The 19,012-nt window shown below is 42.1% G+C and overlaps 1 protein-coding gene across 3 annotated transcripts in view; it reads left to right on the plus strand.

Moving 5' to 3' along the window:
• Nucleotides 1-3,644, plus strand: part of Usp43 (ubiquitin specific peptidase 43) — a 66,817-nt gene extending 63,173 nt beyond the window's left edge. The window contains exon 15 of one of the 3 annotated variants that reach the window (XM_075992107.1): nucleotides 1,700-3,607. In XM_075992107.1, coding sequence (XP_075848222.1) covers nucleotides 1,700-2,781 — 1,082 coding nt within the window. In that variant the 3' untranslated portion in view covers nucleotides 2,782-3,607. Of the gene's footprint in view, nucleotides 1-1,699 lie in introns of all 3 variants that reach the window. The other 2 variants (XM_075992109.1, XM_075992110.1) reach the window with 2 other exon arrangements.
• Nucleotides 3,645-19,012: the final 15,368 nt, after the last annotated feature.

Genomic DNA, 19,012 nt, shown 5'->3' on the forward strand with positions numbered 1-19,012 from the left:
ATATGGTGACCCTTCTTCGGGAAGCATGGCTGAAGGTTTTCTCTGTCCTGCTGTTCCCCCTGGACTGGTTTCTCTCCACCAGCCTGTTCCCAAAGCCACTTATGAAATAACCATTCTGAGGCTTAATATTAATTATATACTCTTTGACCTATTAGTTCAGGCTTCTTATCAACAAACTCTTACATCTTAAATGAACCCATTTCTATTTTATACTTTGCCATGAGGCTTGTGGATTTTTTACCCCTTGATTCTTGGGTGGCTACATGCTATCTCCCTGACTTTGCCTTCTTTCCTCTTCTATCTCTGCTTGGAATTTCAGCCTTGCTCTATTATGCTCTGTCATAGGCCAAAGTAGCTTCTTTATTAACCAATGGTAATAAAGCATGTTCACAGCATACAGAGGGGAATCCCACATCAGGAAAGGCATGCGATGTCAATCATGTATGTTCCCTTTAGAAGGGTTGGACTATAGAAAAGAATGCATGTGTGTGTTTGCAAGTTGGATCATGATGTCATGATGCCTTCTTAGATTCTAAATGTCTTACTTAAGACTACATACCAAAAGCACTAGCTATTTGCAGGTAATTGCAAAATACAAAAACACACAAAATGCCACTCTGTAGGCAGAAGTTTCTTGTCCCAACCCCTCAGTCCCAAATAACCACTCAGGTTTATATTAATTGTAAATGCTTGGCCAATAGCTCAGGCTTATTACTAGCTAACTTTTACATTTAAATTAACTCATATTTCTATCTATATTTTGCCACATTGTTCAAGGATTGCTAACCTCATTTTCTACACATCTGGCTGGCAGCTCTCTCAACTCTGCCCCTCCTCATCTAAGTTCTCAGTTTGATTGTTCCACCTAACCTTATCCTGTCTGGCTATTGGTCCAACAGCTTTTATATATATTCACAGCATACAGAATGATCATCCCACAGCACAAATCTGATAAGATGAAGCCTAAAATTACTTTGTTTTCTTTTGGGCCCACTGTGGGATATGTGACACTCTTACATTTTAAAGTACAAGTACTTAATTATGACTCAGTTTGAGAGACATTTGCTAATCATTCTGTCCATAGACATAGTTAAAGATGGATGATAATGATGTTAGATCTCAGGGCAGCTGACTTGAGGGAGCCCCTTAGTGATCTGGCTGCAGGGCACGTGGAGATAGTCAGCCCTCAACATGTAGGATTCCCTATCTGCTGATTCAATAACTGCAGGTGTGGGGGGGGGGAGTCTGTACTAAACATGCCCAAACATTTTTTCTTGTGATTACTCCCTAAGTGATAGAGCTTGACAGCTGTTTACATGGCATTTGCTGTGTGTCTGTCTCATAAATAATCTAGAGAAGAATTAGTCTACAGAAGGTTGTGTGTGGCTTATGTGTACACCCTCTGTTTTACAGAAGAGGTTTATGCATCCACAGGTTTTGCTATTGCTGGGATCCTGGCAGCAATCCTCTGTGGATACCATATCCCTTCTTTTCCCATGGATTTCCCTGTGGTTTTAAATGTGTTCATGGATTCTGTGGATAGTGGATGAAGCCATCGGTGGCCTTAAGGACAGGAACTCTGTGTGCCTGGCTCATGCTATAGTTGCTGTGGCCAGCCCTGCACCTGACACATCACTGCTTGAGGACTGGCACTACACAAACCCCTATTAGGTGTTCACGGTCTCTGTGTCTCTTTCAGGAGGGGTTGAATCCAAGCCTTTGGTTCGGAGTGTTGGTGGCCGAAGTATTAGCATAAAGACACCTCCTGCTTCCCGATCCAGGCATGGGCCCTTCAAGACCATGCCCCTGAGATGGTCCTTTGGACACAGGGAGAAACGGCCTGGGGCATCTGTTGAGCTGGTGGAGTACCTCGAGTCCAGACGAAGACCCCGGTCCACCAGCCAGTCCATTGTGCCGCTGTTGACACGTGCTGCTGGCGGGGATGAGAAGTCACCTTCGCCTAGGCCAGATGGCACCCTTCCTGTTAAAAGTGAAGACAGTGGTCGAGACATCAGTCAAGGAGCAACCGGGGTGCCCCTTTCCTCGTGCCACCTCAACCACCATCCAGCCCTGGGATCCTTAGATGATGGTCTAAACACAGTCAGGACACGAACAGGAAATGCAAATCAGGATATCAAACTCCCCAAAAAGTTTGACCTGCCCCTCACCGTGATGTCCTCAGTGGGGGACGAAAAACAAGCCCGCCGCCCTGAGGGCCAGAAGATGACAACCTGGAAGGGAAGTGGTCAGGTGGGCAGCCAGAGTAGTCCACCTTCCCCCTCCACTGGGTTGCTCAGAAACTTTAAGGACAACGGCACAGGTACCTTACCCAAGATGAAGGCTAGGGCTGCTGTGGAGGAAAGGGCCCCTGACAAAGACAAGGGACAGGGGACGTTCACTCTTCTGAAGTCTGTGTTTTGGAAGAAAGAACACAAGAAGGCTGTCAGGGCTGAGAGCTCCCCAACAGCACCCCCAGTCTCCCTGGTGAGTGACAGGCTGAGCCCTGCCATGGACGAGGAAGCTCGAGGCTCATCCCCTGCCCTCAGGATTCGAGAGAGCCCAGCCCGGGGCGTGGGCTACCACATGGAGAGGGACATCAGATCTGCACCCAGTTCTCTTCACCTCCCCCGCAAAGCCAGCAGGCCCCCTAAAGCCAGTACGGCTGGCACCTCACAAAGGACCATTCCTGGGGAACAGAATTCTTACGGCACCTTGCAGAGGGTGAAATACCACACTCTTTCCTTAGGTCGGAAGAAGTCCTTACCCGAGTCCAGCTTCTGACAGAACATTTCAGTACTGTGTGAAGCTGGCATTCCCAGGCTGTGCCCTGGGAATCTGCAGGAAGCCTGTGTCCATAGTGGATTTTCTAGAATCCAGTTGACTTGTGATGTCTAAAAGAAAAAAAAAAGTTTGGTCTCTTTAACTGGACTTCCAGTCCCTCGTGTCCCAATAACCCAATGTCAAATTGGTTGGGTTCCCCTTGTTGGATTTTGGTCAGCCTGGTCAGTAGACGGCGCTGCTGAGCTCAAATTAGCACGACAAGCTAAAACCCGTATTTGGTATGTGTAAGTGGAGGGCAAGCATAGCTGTACTAAAAAGACTTTGTGGTGCCATGTTGAACACTCACCAGCTGGCTTGCTCCTAACTATATGTCCCACTCCCACCTTCCTCCTCCCCCTCCTCCTCCCTCCCTCCTTCCCATCTTTCCCCCTTCCTTTACTTTCTTGTTTTAAATAAAGGGCTTGTAAGGAACATCTTTTCCTTTCATGCTTATCTTGGATAAGTGTCAAAGATGCCAAGAAATGAAAGGAATAGGAATGGCAGTGGAGGTGAGAGCCTATGAGAGGCGGGAGAGAGATGATTGATATTTTAGGAGAGTATTTAATATATGGCAAGATAATTGTATTACAGCTTTTCAAGGTATTTTAAAGAGATAACTATTTTGATACCAGAATAAAAAGTTTTTTTTAAAAAAAAAATGTGAGTTTGAGATCTATGCACAATTTGAATAAAATTGTGTCTGTGACACCTGTGGTCGGCTGCTTGAATTCCTGAAGTGTGAGAAGTGACTCACTTCATTCCTGTGTAGTCACAGCTTGTTGCTATCAGAAAGTAATTGCCTGTGTTCGTTCTGAAATTAAAAAAAAAAAGCTCTTAAAAGTATTTGTGTCTCCATCTTTCCTTTTCTTTCCTTCCTTTAAAAATATTATAGATTTGTGTATATTTTTGAGACAGTCATACTCTATCTAGCCCATACTGGTCTTGTACTCTCGGCAATCCTCCTGCCTCAGCCTACTAAGGATTGTAGGTTTGAGCCACCATGTGTACCTTTGGATTTGGGTTTCTGACTGCCAAGTCTCTGGCTTCTTTGTCTCTCTGGAGGGCTCAGACTCCTCAGCACCTGTGAGTCAGAGACTGCCTGGTGAACCTTGTGCTCGTGTGTGTTTCTCTGCATTTGCCTGGGCTTCCAGATCTGTTCTAGGAATACCCTAGAGTTTCCTACAAACACTGCAAAGCTGAGGCCCAGGCCTGGGGCCAACAATGGCTCATTGGCGGCCTCTCAGATAACCATTCTCTGGAGTAGCTTCCTTTCTCCTGGGATATTTCTTCACGACTCCTGGCCACAGGAATGCAGTCTCCCCGAGACCACAGTGTGGGTTGTTGCATGTCTCTGCAGCATCTTTTTTTTTTTATCAGAAAGAATGGGATCCCTTCTTTTCCCCAGTGAGAAAGACAATTTGCCTTTCTTCTACGTAGCAGTTGCCAGATAGAACTAACATAATCAAGAAGCTGGAAGACCCAGCTACCTGACTCCCGAGGGCTACAAGCTCCCTAGCAGGCTTGTGTGTTTACAACAGCAGCCCATGTTTCTTCAAGTCTTAAATTGCCACGTGTGGGCAGTGTGGATGTGACTGGTTGGTTACTCAAGGTGATAGGAGTTTAGGAGTCTTTCTACCTCATTTAGTCTCCTCTGTTGCCCCTCGGAGGAATTGATTTCTACACCAATCCCAGTCTACTCTTTGGTCTCTAAAATTGTGTCGTAACTCAGGTCTGTACCGGGGTCTCTCTTCCCTACTAATCTCTGAGATTATGAGAGGGCCCCAGGTGTTAGCAATGTTCTCCGATTGATGCACTACACACTGGCGTTTACTCTAGACTGATAGTTCAGTCACATTCCTAAGGTGACCTCAGGTTTGAGATTCACCCTAGCTCCAGCAAGGATTTTCTGTGTAGTCCCAGCTGTTCTGGAACTCACTATGTAGACCAGGCCAGCCTTGAACTCTCAGAGATCCATTTGCCTCTACCTCCCTAGTGCTGGGATTAAAGGTGTGTACCAACACTGCCCGGTATAGCCTTTCTCTTTTTTTCTTTTTGTTTGTTTGTTTTTTTTTCTTTCCAAGACAGCTTCTTCATAGCTGTGGAGTCTGTCCTGGAAATCACTCTGTAGACGAGGCTGACCTCAAACTCTTAGAGATCCCCCTGTCTCTGCCTCCCAAGGGCTGGGATTAAAGGCGTGCGCCACCACCACTACCACCTGGCTCTTTTTTCTTCTACTTGTCTACTAGAGGAAGGGAAGGGGGGCTTTTAGGTCTTCAGCTGGGAGGTCACACAGACAGTGCTAGAGGAGAAAGTTGGGCAGTCCAGTGGAGAATATAGTAGGAGTTTTATAGTGACAGTTCTGGGGACCACACAGTGATGCACTAGCTGCATCCGTTAGAGGATGTACCTGTATTGAGCTAGAACCATGTCTTGAGGGATGGTAAGTTAGTCAAGCTCCCCAAAGATGTATTTACTTTCCTGTTAGATGACAAGCCAGTATTTATAGCCATTGGATGCAAGGTGTTCCTTAAATACTTCATTATATTAACCCATTTAACTCACAATTCTTTTAAGAAAAATTCAATTATATTGTGTGTGTGTATGTATGCACACACACACACACACACACAATGGCACCTTTATACAACAGATCACATGTGGAATTCAGGAGACAACTTTTGGGAGCATGTCTTTCCTCTCACCATGCGGGTCCAAGGGGACTGAACCCAGGTCATCAGGCCTTGATGGCATAGCAAGCACCTTCACCCACGGAACCATCCTGCTGATCCTCATAACCCTTGGAGGTAGGCACTGTTAAACCCTGCTTTACAGATGAGGGGACCGAGGCACAGAGAGTTTAATTCTCCTAAGAACACACAGCTAGTAAATTGTCCAGAGCCAGGATTTGATCTCAGGTAATCCTAGCTCTGCAGTTTCTCTGAATCACTAAAGGTATCAGTGCCCTCTCTGAACTAATCCTGTCAGTTCAAACCCAGTTAGGGCAGGCAAGCGTAGGGGATCGTTAGTAACCCGGACTCGGTTTGAATTACATTCACACTCACACCACTCAACGATTCCGTGGGCAGCCTAGCTCCTTTACCTGTACATAGACACCTCTTTGAGCAACGCATCTGGCAACCTCAGGTGCTCACCTAATTGAGCTACATGTCTACCCATCTCCGCACAATGGGACAAGTTTCTCCTACCCAACAGCAATCAAACTTTGTTTCTGTTCAGATATATTCTCAGTGTGTCAGGAAAGAATGGAAAGGCTGATCAAGTCTGCACTGGTCTCGGGGACATGTGCACCAAGGCAAAACTGTCCTCAAGGAAACTTAGAGAGAATCCCGCCGTCTTAGGCCTGTGCATACATAGACATGTGTAGGATTAAAATCAGCTGTATTATGGGAAGGGATATGCACAGTAGGAAAATGATAACATGACATAATCTACCAATCAAAGCAGAGAACCACGCTCATTGGACCTCTTAGCAATCCAACTCTTCCCTCTCTTGAGCCCCGTAAAAGGAAACCTCAAACAATAATGGGGTCCCTTGAGTATTCTGGGGTTCACTGTCAATCTTGGTAGTATCCCTGCCTAATCTGTGCTATAGCTTCACTTTGGATTAAGTCGCTTGCTATTTTCACAAATATATATAAGCCTTTATGTCAATCCTTTGAATAAAAAGCCAAGAACCTGGAAACATCCAGCCCAGACCCCAGCTGTGGGTAACATAATTGCTTCTGGCCTTTCCTGTTCATCAGAATGGAGACCAATTCATTTGTTAGAATCAAGAGACTACCGTAGGGACCAGGGGCTCTGTGTATTCATTCCATCAAGAAGACGACATCAGAAAAAGTTGTCACTGGGCTTGCTACTTGATTAAATCCTTGATAAACTCTCTAAATCCCATTTTTTGCACCAAATTGGGGAACTGAGTGCAGACGTGATAGGAATTGGGACACGTGGCAGGTTGTTTGCCACATTTGTGGCCTTGACTTGGATCCTTCCAGAGATGCAATTTGCTTTGATTCACTTTGATTCTTTGGCAGGATTGTTTGAGTGAGATTGGCCTGAACTTACCGTAATTGACTGTGAACACCTGAGGCTCCCCTAGATAGCACATACAGACCGCTTCAGGCCGTGACAGTGGAATCGGACACAAAGTACACACACAAGCGGCTGCCTTTAATCAATCTGTGTTGCAGCTGGAAAAGACAACGTAGTGGATGTAACCAAGCTAATTTCAAACTTCAAGGACTAATAGTATAAATATATGGGTTACTTGTCACTGGGCCAAGGGAAGTCAGTGTGCTCCTTGCTGAGACTAAACAACCTCTCAGAATGATGAAATATCCCCAGGAGAGACCTAGTTTCCAGCGAGGCCACTTGGCTGTCAAAGCCTCATAAGACTATGAATTCCATTAAGTGTTGGCCTACACAACAGGCCATCATTTCTCTCTCTTTCTTTCTCTCTTTCTCTGATTTTTATTGAACTCTACATTTTTCTCTGCTTCCCTCCCTGCCTCTGCCCGCCCCTTCAACCCTCTCCTGTGGTTCCCATGCTCCCAATTTGCTCAGGAGATGTTGTCTTTTTCTACTTCCCATATAGATAAGACCACTGTTTCTTATGGGAATGGCTGGGAGAGTTAAGGCAGTGGACGTGGGTGAGTACAATAGTTCCTAGCCAGCTCGCCATTTACTTACTTATGTATTGACTGATAGATTTTTGGAACTTGCTCTGCAGACTAGGCTGATCTGGAATTCAATGAAATCCAGCTGTCTCTGCACTGCCAAGTACTGGGATTAAAGGTGAGTGCCACCAGGCCCAGCTTTAATGTAGGTTCTTAAGTACCCCAGGCTAGCCTAGAACTAGCTGTGTAGTTGAAGATGATGTTGAGATCCTGGTCCTTCTGCCCCCACCTCCCAGGTGCTGGGATTACAGGCTGTACCACCCACATCAGCATCATCCTAGCCTATGGAGGAAGCGAGGAGAAAACGTTAGGGCTCAAGGGCAAGTAGGTTTCTGTCTTTTCCATCTCTGGAGATATTTCAGGATTCGAAGTCATTCCTAGTGAAGATACAGTCTGCTGTCTTCATTTCTGGAACGCTAGCTCTGATTCACGTCGTGTGTGTCTCCCACCTGGGGGAACAGACTGTCTGTCTGTCATCTGATGGCCAATTGCTTGGCCACTTGGTGCTTCTCCTGCTGCCCCTGGGATCGGGTCCCCATTTGAACAGCAGCTCGGTATGGCCGTGTTTCTGTCTGAGTATAGCCATGGGTGCATTTAAGAGAGCTTGTGGTGGGCACCACACATCTATCGATCAGAGCAAAGTTGAAAGTTTAGGAGTGTATGAAGCAGTGTGGGAGCCGCACCTTCCTTCCTGAGTGAAGAAGTTCACCTTGCCAGGATTTGCTCTCCGTAGCTTATACTTTTCCCACACTGATTCTAATATCTCTTAGGTATTTTTTTGAGATGAGGTCTCATATATGGCTCTGACTGTCCAAGAACTCACTATGTTGATCGGGCTGGTCTCTAACTCACAGAGACCTAACTGCTTCCATTTCCCAAATGCTGGGATTAAGAGTATAAGCTACTATACCCAGCTCTACTATGTTTGCCTATAGAAATGTAATATCTGTGATTCATTTGAGTTAGTTTTTTATCTGAAGTGATAAAAACAATACCTCCTCCCTGATCCAGCTGTCTACCTTTAAATTAATGCCGCTGTCTTGATTATTTAACTTTATAAAAGCATTGCTGTCAGGTAGTTTGAGTTTCCCAGTTTTATTCTTTCAAAAGTTATTTTGGTCATTTTAGGGTCTTTGCATTTTCATATAAAATAGAAAAATCTACTTCTGATTTCTGCAACAGTAATAAAAAGTTTCCCATGATTTTAATTGGGACGCCATTAAATGTTTAGGGAAACTAGACAGATAACCCTACTAAAAAATTTTAACAACCTGTGGATTTCCAATCCATCGACATGGTATATCTCTTTAAAGAGTTAGGTTTTTTTTTTATCTAGGTATCTAGTTACTGGGGCTTTATCTTGTTTTAATTTGTTACTATGAATGCCTTGCACATCTTGTCAAACACCCTTAAAAGTTCATGCTTTTGCAAGTACAGTAAAGAGCTATTTTCAAATTCTTTAATTTCTGGAATTCAATTTTATGCAGAAATAATTGATTTTGTCCGTTGACCTTATATCCTGTGACCTTACTAACATTTTAGTAGCTTTTGTGTAGCTTCACATAGATAATTGTCATCTGAGACTAAAGGTGTTTCCCTTTTTCCTTCTGATCCATATGCCTTCTTTTCCTTCCTTGGCATAGTGTGTTGCGTATAAGCACTGGGCATACTGCACCAGAAACTCTGGTATGGTGTTGTGTGTCAGTAAGAGCAAATATTCCTACCTTCTTCCCCAGAGATCCTCCATTAGATACATGATATCATATCACATTGGTAGATACTCTTTTATGCTTTGTTTTGATGGGGACTATTTTTTTTATTTAGATAGATTTAGATTTGGGCAGATATTTTTTCCTACATCTTTTGAGATGATCATAACTTTTCGTTTTTAGCCTGTTAGGCTTATGAGTTATAAGGGTTTATTTTTGAATTTTGAACTAGCCTCACATTCCTGGAATAAATTCCACTTGGCCATCATCTACTTTCTCTTTTTATATTGTTGGGTTTGATTTCTAAATTGGTATTCATTCTTTTTGCATCTAAGCTCATAAAAGCTATTGGTCTCTTTCTCTGTTTCCAGGGTCTGTTTTTGTTATCATGGCAGTGAACCTTCATGGAATGAGTTCAGAAATATTTTGTTCTCTTCAGCTTTCTAGATGAGTTTGTGTAGAATTATTGTTATTTATACCATAAATGATTGGTAGAATTTGACAGTGATGCCATCAAGGCTGATGATTTTATTTGTATTAAGATTCTTAGCTATTATCCTAGTATCTAACAAAATAGACTTCAAACTAAAATCAATCAAAAGAGACAAAGATGCATATTTCATATTAGTCACAGGAAAAATCTATCAAGTGGAAATCTTAATACTGAATATCTATGTCCCAAATACAAGGGCACCCTCATTTGTAAAAGAAACACTTCTAAAGCTCAAATCATACATTAAACCCCACACTAATAGTGGGAGACTTCAACACTCCACTCTCACCATTGGGCAGGTCAGTCAGACAAAAAATTAACAGAGAAATAAGGGAACTAACAGATGTTATGACTCAAATGGACTTAACAGACATCTATAGAATATTCCATCCAAACATAAAATAATATACTTTCTTCTCAGCACCTCATGGAACCTTCTCAAAACCTGACCACATACTCGGTAACAAAACAAACCTCAACAGATAAAAAAAAAAAATGGAACAACCCCATATATCTTATCAGATCACCATGGTTTAAAACTAGAAGTCAACAGCAATACTAATTCCAGAAAGCCCACAAGCACCTGGAAATTTAACAGTGCTCACCTGAATCATCAATGGATCAAGGAAGAAATAAAGGGAAAAATTAAAGACTTCCTAAAATTCAATGAAAATCACCACACAACATACCCAAATTTATGAAACACAATGAAAGCAGTGTTAAGAAAAAAGTTCATAGCATTAGATGCTCACACAAAGAAGTTGGAAAAAAAAATCCCACACTAGTGAATTAACAGAACATTTGAAAACTTTAGAACAAAAAGAAGCAAACTTACCCAAGAGAACTTGATAGCAGGAAATAATCAAATTGAGAGTTGAAATCAACAAAAATAGAAACAAAGAAAATAATACAAAGAATCAATGAGACAAAGAGTTGGTTCTTCGAGAAAAATCAACAAAATAGACAAACCTTTATCCAAACTAACCAAAAGGTAGAGGGAGAATATCCAAATTAACAAAATCAGAAATGAAAAGGGGGATATAACAATAGACACGGAGGAAATACAGAGAATCATCCAACCATATTTCAAAAACCTGTACTCCACAAAATTGGAAAACTTAAAGGAAATGGACAACTTTCTGGATAAATATCACTTACCAAAATTAAATCAAGACCATATAAACAAATTAAACAGACTTATAACTGCTGAAGAAATAGAAAGAGTTATCAAAAGTCTCCCAACCAAAAAAAATCCCAGGACCAGATGGTTTCAGCTCAGAATTCTACAAGATTTTTAAAGAAGAACTAATACCAATACTCCTTAAATTGTTCCGCACAATAGAAACAGAAGGAACATTGCCAAACTCTTTTTTATGAGGCTACAATTACCCTGATACTCAAACCTTATAAAGACATTACTAAGAAAGAGAATTACAGACCAGTCTCCCTCATGAACACTGATGCAAAAATACTAAATAAAATACTGGCAAATCGAATCCACGAACACATCAGAACCATCATCCACCATCCATGATCCCAGAGATGCAGGGATGGTTCAACATATGAAAATCTGTCAACGTAATCCACCATATAAACAAACTGAAAAATAAAAAAAAAACACATGATCTTCTCATTAGATGCTGAAAAAGCTTTTGACAAAATGCAACGTCCCTTCATAATAAAGGTTTTGGGGAGAGCAGGGATACAAGGAACATACCTAAACATAATAAAGACAATATGCAGCAAGCCAACAGCCAACATCAAACTAAATGGAAAGAAACTCACAGCGATTCCACTGAAATCAGCAACAAGACAAGGTTGTCCATATCTCCATATCTATTCAATACAGTTCTTGAGGTCCTAGCTAGAGCAATAAGATACCAAAAGGAGATCAAGGGGACACAAATCAGAAAAGAAGTCAACTCTCATTATTTTCTGATGATATGATAGTTTATATAAGTGACCCCAAAAATTCTACCAAGGAGCTTCTATAACTCATAAACACTTTCAGTAATGTAGCAGGATACAAGATTAACTCAAAAAATCAGAAGCCTTCCTGTACACAGATGATAAATGGGCTTAGAAAGAAATCAGAGAAACATCACCCATCACAATTGCCACAAATAGCATAAAATATCTTGGAGTAACTCTAACTAAACAAGTGGAAGACTTGTATGACAAGAACTTTAAATCTTTAAAAAAAGAAATTGAAGAAGACACCAGAAAGTGGAAAGATCTCCCATACTCTTAGGTAGGTAAAAATTAAATAGTAAAAATGACAATATTACCAAAAGCAATTTACAGATTCAATGTAATGCCCATCAAAATCCCAGCAAAATTCTTCACAGACCTCAAAAGAACAGTATTCAACTTCATATGGAAAAGCAAAAAACCCAGGATAGTCAACACACTCCTGTACAATAAAAGAACTTCTGGAGGCATCACAATTCCTGACTTCAAACTCTACTACAGAGCTACAGTACTAAAAACAGCCTGGTATTGGCATAAGAACAGACAGGAGGACCAATGGAACCGAATAGAAGACCTGGATATTAATCCACACACCTTCAAACACCTGATTTTTGACAAAGAGGCAAAAAATATCAAATGGAAAAAAGAAAACATATTTAACAAATGGTGCTGGCATAACTGGATATCAACATGTAGAAGAATGAAAATAGATCTATATCTATCACCATGCACAAAACTCAAGTTCAAATGGATCAAAGACCTCCACATAAAGCCAGCCACATTCAGCCTCATAGAAAAGAAAGTGAGGAGGACACTTGAACACATTGGCACAGGAGACCACTTCCTAAATATAACCCCAGTAGCACAGACACTGAGAGAAACTATTAACAAATGGGACCTCCTGAAACTGAAAATCTTCTGTAAAGCAAAGGACACATTCAACAAGACAAAACAACAGCCTACAGAATGGGAAAAAAAATCTTCACCAACCCCATATCAAACAGAGGTCTGATCTCCAAAATATACCAAAAACTCAAGAAATTGGTCATCAAAATAACAAATAATTCAATAAAAAATGGAGTACAGACCTAAACAGAGAACTCTCAATAGAGGAATTTAAAATTGCTGAAAAACACTTAAGGAAGGGCTGAACATCCCTAGTCATCAGAGAAATGCAAATCAAAACAATTCTGAGATTCCATCTTATACCTGTTAAGAGTGGCTAAGATCAAAAACACTGATGACAACTTATGCTGGAAAGATTCTTGGGTAAAGGGAACAGTCCTGCATTGCTGGTGGGAGTGCAAGCTGGTACAGTCCCTTTGGATATCAGTATGGTGATTTCTCAGAAAATTAGGAAACAACCTACCTCAAGACCCAGCAAATCCAAAGAATGCTCAATTGTGCCACAAGGACATGTGCTCAACTATGTTCATAGTAGCATTGTTTGTCATAGCCAGAACCTGGAAACAACCTAAATGCCCTTCAACTGAAGAATGGATAAGGAAAATGTGGTACATTTACACAATGGAGTACTACACAGCAGAAAAAAATAATGACATCTTGAAATTTGTAGGCAAATGGAATGGAGCTAGAAAACATCATTTTGAGTGAGGTAACTCTGACCCAGAAAGACAATTATCATATGTATTCACTCATAAGTGTTTTTTAAACACAAATCAAAGAAAATCGGCCTATAAATCACAATCCCAGAGAACCTAGACAATAATGAGCATCTAATCTACATGGGAATAGAAAAAGACAAGATCTCCGGAGTAAATTAGGAGCATGGGGACCTTGGGTGAGGGTTGAAGGGGGGAGAGGCAGGGAGGGGAGCAGAGAAAGATGTAGAGCTCAGTAATAATCAATAAAAATTAAACTAAAAATAAGTACCTTAAAAAAGATTTTTAGCTACAAAGTCAGTTTTTTAAGAAGTCAAAGAATGACTCATATCATCTAGCTTATTATTATTACTTCAAATTTTCCGTACAAGTCTATATTCTTCCCATAGCCCCTGCTCTCTCCTTTTTCTCCCCTCCCTCCTTAGTCCCCTTTGTTCCTCTAGACGGTCTCACTCCTACTTCTACATCCATATACATGGGGTTTTTTTGTATTATGTAAGATCTACAAAGTGTCAATGAAAGACAACACATAATATTTGTCTGAGCCTGGCTTGATTTTCTTAATATGATTCTTCTCAGTTGCATTAATTTCCTGCAAATGACATTATCAGTATTAATAGTATTGTTTTATCAGTAATTTTACAATAATTATTTTATTAATAATTTAAATTAAAATATAATTATATCATTTGTCCCCTACCTCTTATCCTTCCAATTTCCTGCATATATCTTTCTCCTGATCTCTCTCAAATTTGTGGCCTCTTTTTCTTTAATTGTGTATAAATACATATTTTGAATATATAGATACCAACTAGATCTTCAAGGACAAGCCATAACCATCACTTTACCAAACCAGCCCAATTCCTAACTACATTCTAAATATCTATCCTTACACCCACAGGTAAATGTAGCTCTCTTTCATACCTTGTCTAAAAAGCTTACTTTTGCAACAGAGGCCATTGCAGAAAACCATAACCCATCAAAATACAGAGTTGTGGAGCCCCATCCCAACTGATCCATCTATAGCATAGCTCCTGCACCTAAGATTCAGGGATCATCACACATCACAGAAGAAGACGTAGAAAGTCTTAAAGAGCCAAAGGAACAGGAAGTCTGCTGTGAGATCACCTCTTCTGGAAATGTATGGGAAGCTGTATACTCATGGTAGCTCATAAATGTGGCTGTGTATATTAAAGGCCTGAGCACAGATAATACCAATAAACCTGCTAACACAGAAGGGGCGAATCTCACAGAGACAACTAAGGAAGGCTGAGAATGGGAGAAAGAATTGTGAGTAGAGCCGTAGGCAACATTGATGGCACGTGTTCCTGCAATGTGCTGATTTGGAGTTCCTTAGATACATAACCAGGGCTGGTATAGCTGAGCCATGTGATACTAATTGATAACATTATCCATCTTTTTAGAAGGCAGGCTGGACCAGCTTGCCTTCCCAGTATTAGTATATAGAGGTTCCTTTCTGTCCATGTCCCAGTAACAAGCTTGTTTTTTATATTGACAGGAGTAAAATGAAGTTCATGCAGCTTTTATTTGGTGGCCAGTGAGGTGGGACATTTTTTTAATGTTTATTTCTCATTTGCGTTTCACCTCTTGAGAACTGTTCGCTTCATTAGCCCGTTTACTGAGGTGAGTTTTGGCAGTGTGTATCTTTTAGAGATTTACATGGTTCATCTAGGTTGCTCAGTTCACTGGGATAATGTCTCAATATAATTCTTTGGAATCCGTTTACCCTATGGTGACATTACCTTTCACGCCTGGTATTGGGAACTTGTGTGGTTTCTCTTGGGCTACATACGTTAAATATTATGGATCTTTTCAAAACCACTTTTGGTGTCCTTGACTTTCCTAAGTACTTTTTTCAACTGTATCTCATTACTCTGTGCTCTTACCTTTATGATATCTTTTTTTTTTCTGTTCATCTTAGAACTAATGAGTAGCCCCCTCCCTTTGTCAGGGTGTCACTGTGTAACTCTGGATACACTGTAACTCACAGAGATCCACTTACCTCCTGAGTGCTGGGATTTAAGGTAAGACCGTTCTGGGATTTAAAAGATTTATCTGAAGATTTATCTAATTTTATTTTACCTGTATGGGTGTTTGCCTGTGTGTCTGTATGTACACTACATATGTGCAATGCCCATGGAGGCCAGAAGAGGGTGTTAGATCCTCTGGAACTGGAGTTATAGCTGCTTGGAAGCCATAATGGGCATTCTGGGAACCCAACCTGGGCCTTCCAAAAGAGCAACAAGTGCTCTTAGCCATTGAGCCATCTCTCCAGCCTTTTTTCATTTCTTAAGGTGGACACTGAAGCCCCTGAAGGACCAGAAACACTTTTCCTTCTCTTTTGTAGACATGTTATGTTATGAATGTCCCCAAAGAGCTGCCTCAGTGCATCTGACAGATTCTGTTACGCTGTGTTTTACTTCACATAAAATACCATCTGACTTCCCTTTTAATTTCCTTTTTCATTCATGCATTATTCAGAAGTGTATTTTTAGCCTTCAGAGAAAGAAATAGTGACTCCAAATTCATCTGTGGTGGCAGGGATGTGAGGTTCTGATGTGAGATGGGGAACTGTGTGCCTGTAAATAGGCTTTCTAGAGTGGCAGACAAGGGGTAGGTAAGATGAGAGAGAGGTGTTCAAGAGGAAGGTGTACCAAAGAGTCCCTGTGTCCTGTGTTTACTGAGCCCTGGGGGAGCAGGGTTGCCCACCCACTGGGGGAGCATCTCCAGCAACTGCGCATTGGTCCCTCCGAGTGACTCTCAGGCAGCAAAGCAGGTAGAATTTGAACTTGAATCTTTTTGTTATGACTTTCACATATTAATTGTACAGAATATTGGGGTTTGTGATAACTTTTCACACATGCATATAATGTACTTTGATTGATGAATCCCTCTGCCTTTTTATCCCATCTGCCACTTTCGCACCCCTCACAGCTGCCTCCTTTAATTTCATGCCATCTCCCATCCCTGGATTCCACATGTGAAGGAGAGCGTGATGCTTGCCTTTGAGAGACTGCCACACTTCACTTAATAGAATGAATTCAAGTCCCTTCCATTCCGAGTGAATCTTAAAATGGCTCTTTTAGGAAAAAGGCATTCTGTGCCACAGGCTCTCTTTGCTTTCTTCTTCCTTTTCCACCCCCCTGGCAGTGTACAGAGTTTCCACCAGAAGGAGCAGCTTCAGCAGCTGTGATGGATGTAATTGGACAAACTTTTCAGGCTTGACATATTTCTTGGGGAAGTTTCCGCGAGCTATGTCAGTTCTTCGGTCTCCCCACCCCCACCGCCGGAATATCTAGCTAAATGTGCCTTGAAAGAAGAGCATTCTAGAATCTTACTCTGAACAAAGTAAGAGGAAGAGTGCAATCTCTGCATTTGTGGTGAAAACAGATGATTCGAGCATACTACCAATTCTGCTCCCTGAATTGTGCAGAAAAGGCGCTCTCTGGGTTAACCCAGGTGAAGCATGCCACAAAACAACCCAAGCAGTGCTGAGTGTCATCAGCGCTGATCCTTACGCACCAGTTTTAAACCCAGGCAAGACAGCATTGTAAATCTCCATGTGAGTCACGCATTTTTGTTTTTCTATATCTAAATTCTGCAATGTCCTTCCCATGTATGGGGATGTTTCCTTCTGCCACAGGTTACATTTTCACCTCCATGACCTTTACTGGATGTTCCCAGAGGCATGCTTGGTTGACGGCCTAATGACCCGCAATGTACCGTCAGGTCATTCCTGCACCCTCTCATTTCCTAGAAAGGATGACATCAGGACTAGAACCGGTGTAGATGGTGTGGCCAAGGATAAAGACAGAGTCTCTGTGACTTCACAAGATGGAAGGTGGAAGCTAGGGGGAATTCTGTTCTGTAGATGGGGCGCTAGTGTTGGAGTTCTTTCTTGAAAAGCTCAAGAACTTAGGGGGCTTAGAAGACTGGACCTTAGAAATAATACTGTATGTGGCGGACAGGTCCTTAGCAGCCACGCTCAGGAAGGCCAGGTGGATGCCCATGAGGCTGCTTTTTGAGGTATTTGGGGTTGGGTCCAAACTAAAGTTGTTTACAACGTGGTCCTCTAGCAACTTTCGCTTAAGTTTTGGGCTTGAGAGAAGGCCATCTAAAGCTCCAGTTGGTTCAGCCTTTGGGGCCTTTCACCCCTGACCTGACAGCATCCCTCCACTGTCTTGTCAGAAGGGATGCTCTTTGTTTTCCTCTCCCACTTGCTGACATTGGACCAGGTCCCCTCTAGAGGCCTTTCTGGTCCTAAAAGCTTTGCATTCAGAGGTTGCCTAGTTGTGAAGGGAGCAGACTCAGGAGCCAACAGACCTATTTTTCCCTTTGCCTAGCTGTTTGTCTCCGGATGAGTTGTTTGAGTTCTCTGTGCCCGCATCTCTCATCTGTGGAGCTAAAGAGAGACCCCCACCCACTCACACAGTGAGAGTATCAGATGAGTTCACAAGAAACATTCATTACTGCTATAGTGAGACTCTGTGGCACAATAGTCACAGAGGAGTCAAGTCAGTAACAATCTGAGAACCGAAAATCAGGCTTTGGGATGACTTCGTTTTGGCCTTGACATAGGGAAAGAGTTCATAAGATGTGTTTGCAGAGAGCTGGAGGGGGAAATGATTGATTCTGGAGATGTAAAAAATCTTCTCTTCCTCTACTTTGGAGAAATGGACCAACGATCCATTTTTAGAGGCCTCGTCACTCCATCTGCCAGCTTTTCAGCTCATTTAATAGCTATATTTATTTTTGTCCACAGAGAACCCAGGTGTTTCCTACCTCGCTCTTTTTAGTTAACTTTGACAAGTTAACTAGCAATTCTGTAAAAATCTTCGGAAAGGCAGTGCTCACAAAGTCATTTTGATGTTGGCCTAAATCCTAGATTCTTTGGGTGTATGTTCTTTCCAATGTGTGGTGGTGGGGAGGGCGGCTGTTCGGGTCTCTGAGCCATAAGTCACGGCCCTCAGCATTATGCGTGTGTCTGCACAGCTGGATTATTTTGCATAGCCTGTGAATGGTGTCCCCAGTGTGCTGTCGTGACCTTGGCAGGGCTGTCCTTCATAGGATATTTAGGTTTTTGAAAGAGAGTCTTTCTATGTAGCCTGGGATTTCCTCCAATTTATGATCCTACTGCCTCTGTCTCCAGAGTGCAGGGAGTGTAGACGTGTACCACCAAGCCTGGCCACTGTTGGTGTCTCTAAAGGGTTTTGATGACACCAAGAAATGTGGTTATCTGTACATGTGTTAATTAGGGGTGAGGGGAAGCCAGACAAGAAATAGAAGCTCCAATATGAGCTATTTCCTACCTATGTGACTCCCAGCCTCTTTGGGTGGGATTACTCTATGACTTGTCTGCCCTTCAAAGAAGTGGGAAAAAAAAGACCCCTGTGCTTTTGCAAATGGGAAGTCCTCAAATGTGAGGCATTGCAATTAGCTAGACAGATTCAACGGTGGTCACCATGTTCAAAGCCAAGTGCAAGAGGGGAGTAAAATGCCTTCTAGTATCTCAGACTTGTATTTCTAAGATCTAGCCACCTTCTCTGTGGATGTGAATGATGCCCTGCTCTGTATGAACCCAGTCTGTCCTGGACAGATCTCACCTCTCTTGTTCCGGACTCCTGTCTTCTCATAAATCTTCTTTATGTACCCACAGCACGCCCTCAGGTGTGTGAAACAGGT

This window comes from Microtus pennsylvanicus, chromosome 11, assembly GCF_037038515.1.
Source record: "Microtus pennsylvanicus isolate mMicPen1 chromosome 11, mMicPen1.hap1, whole genome shotgun sequence".
In the NCBI taxonomy this organism is placed as follows: Eukaryota; Metazoa; Chordata; class Mammalia; order Rodentia; family Cricetidae; genus Microtus; species Microtus pennsylvanicus.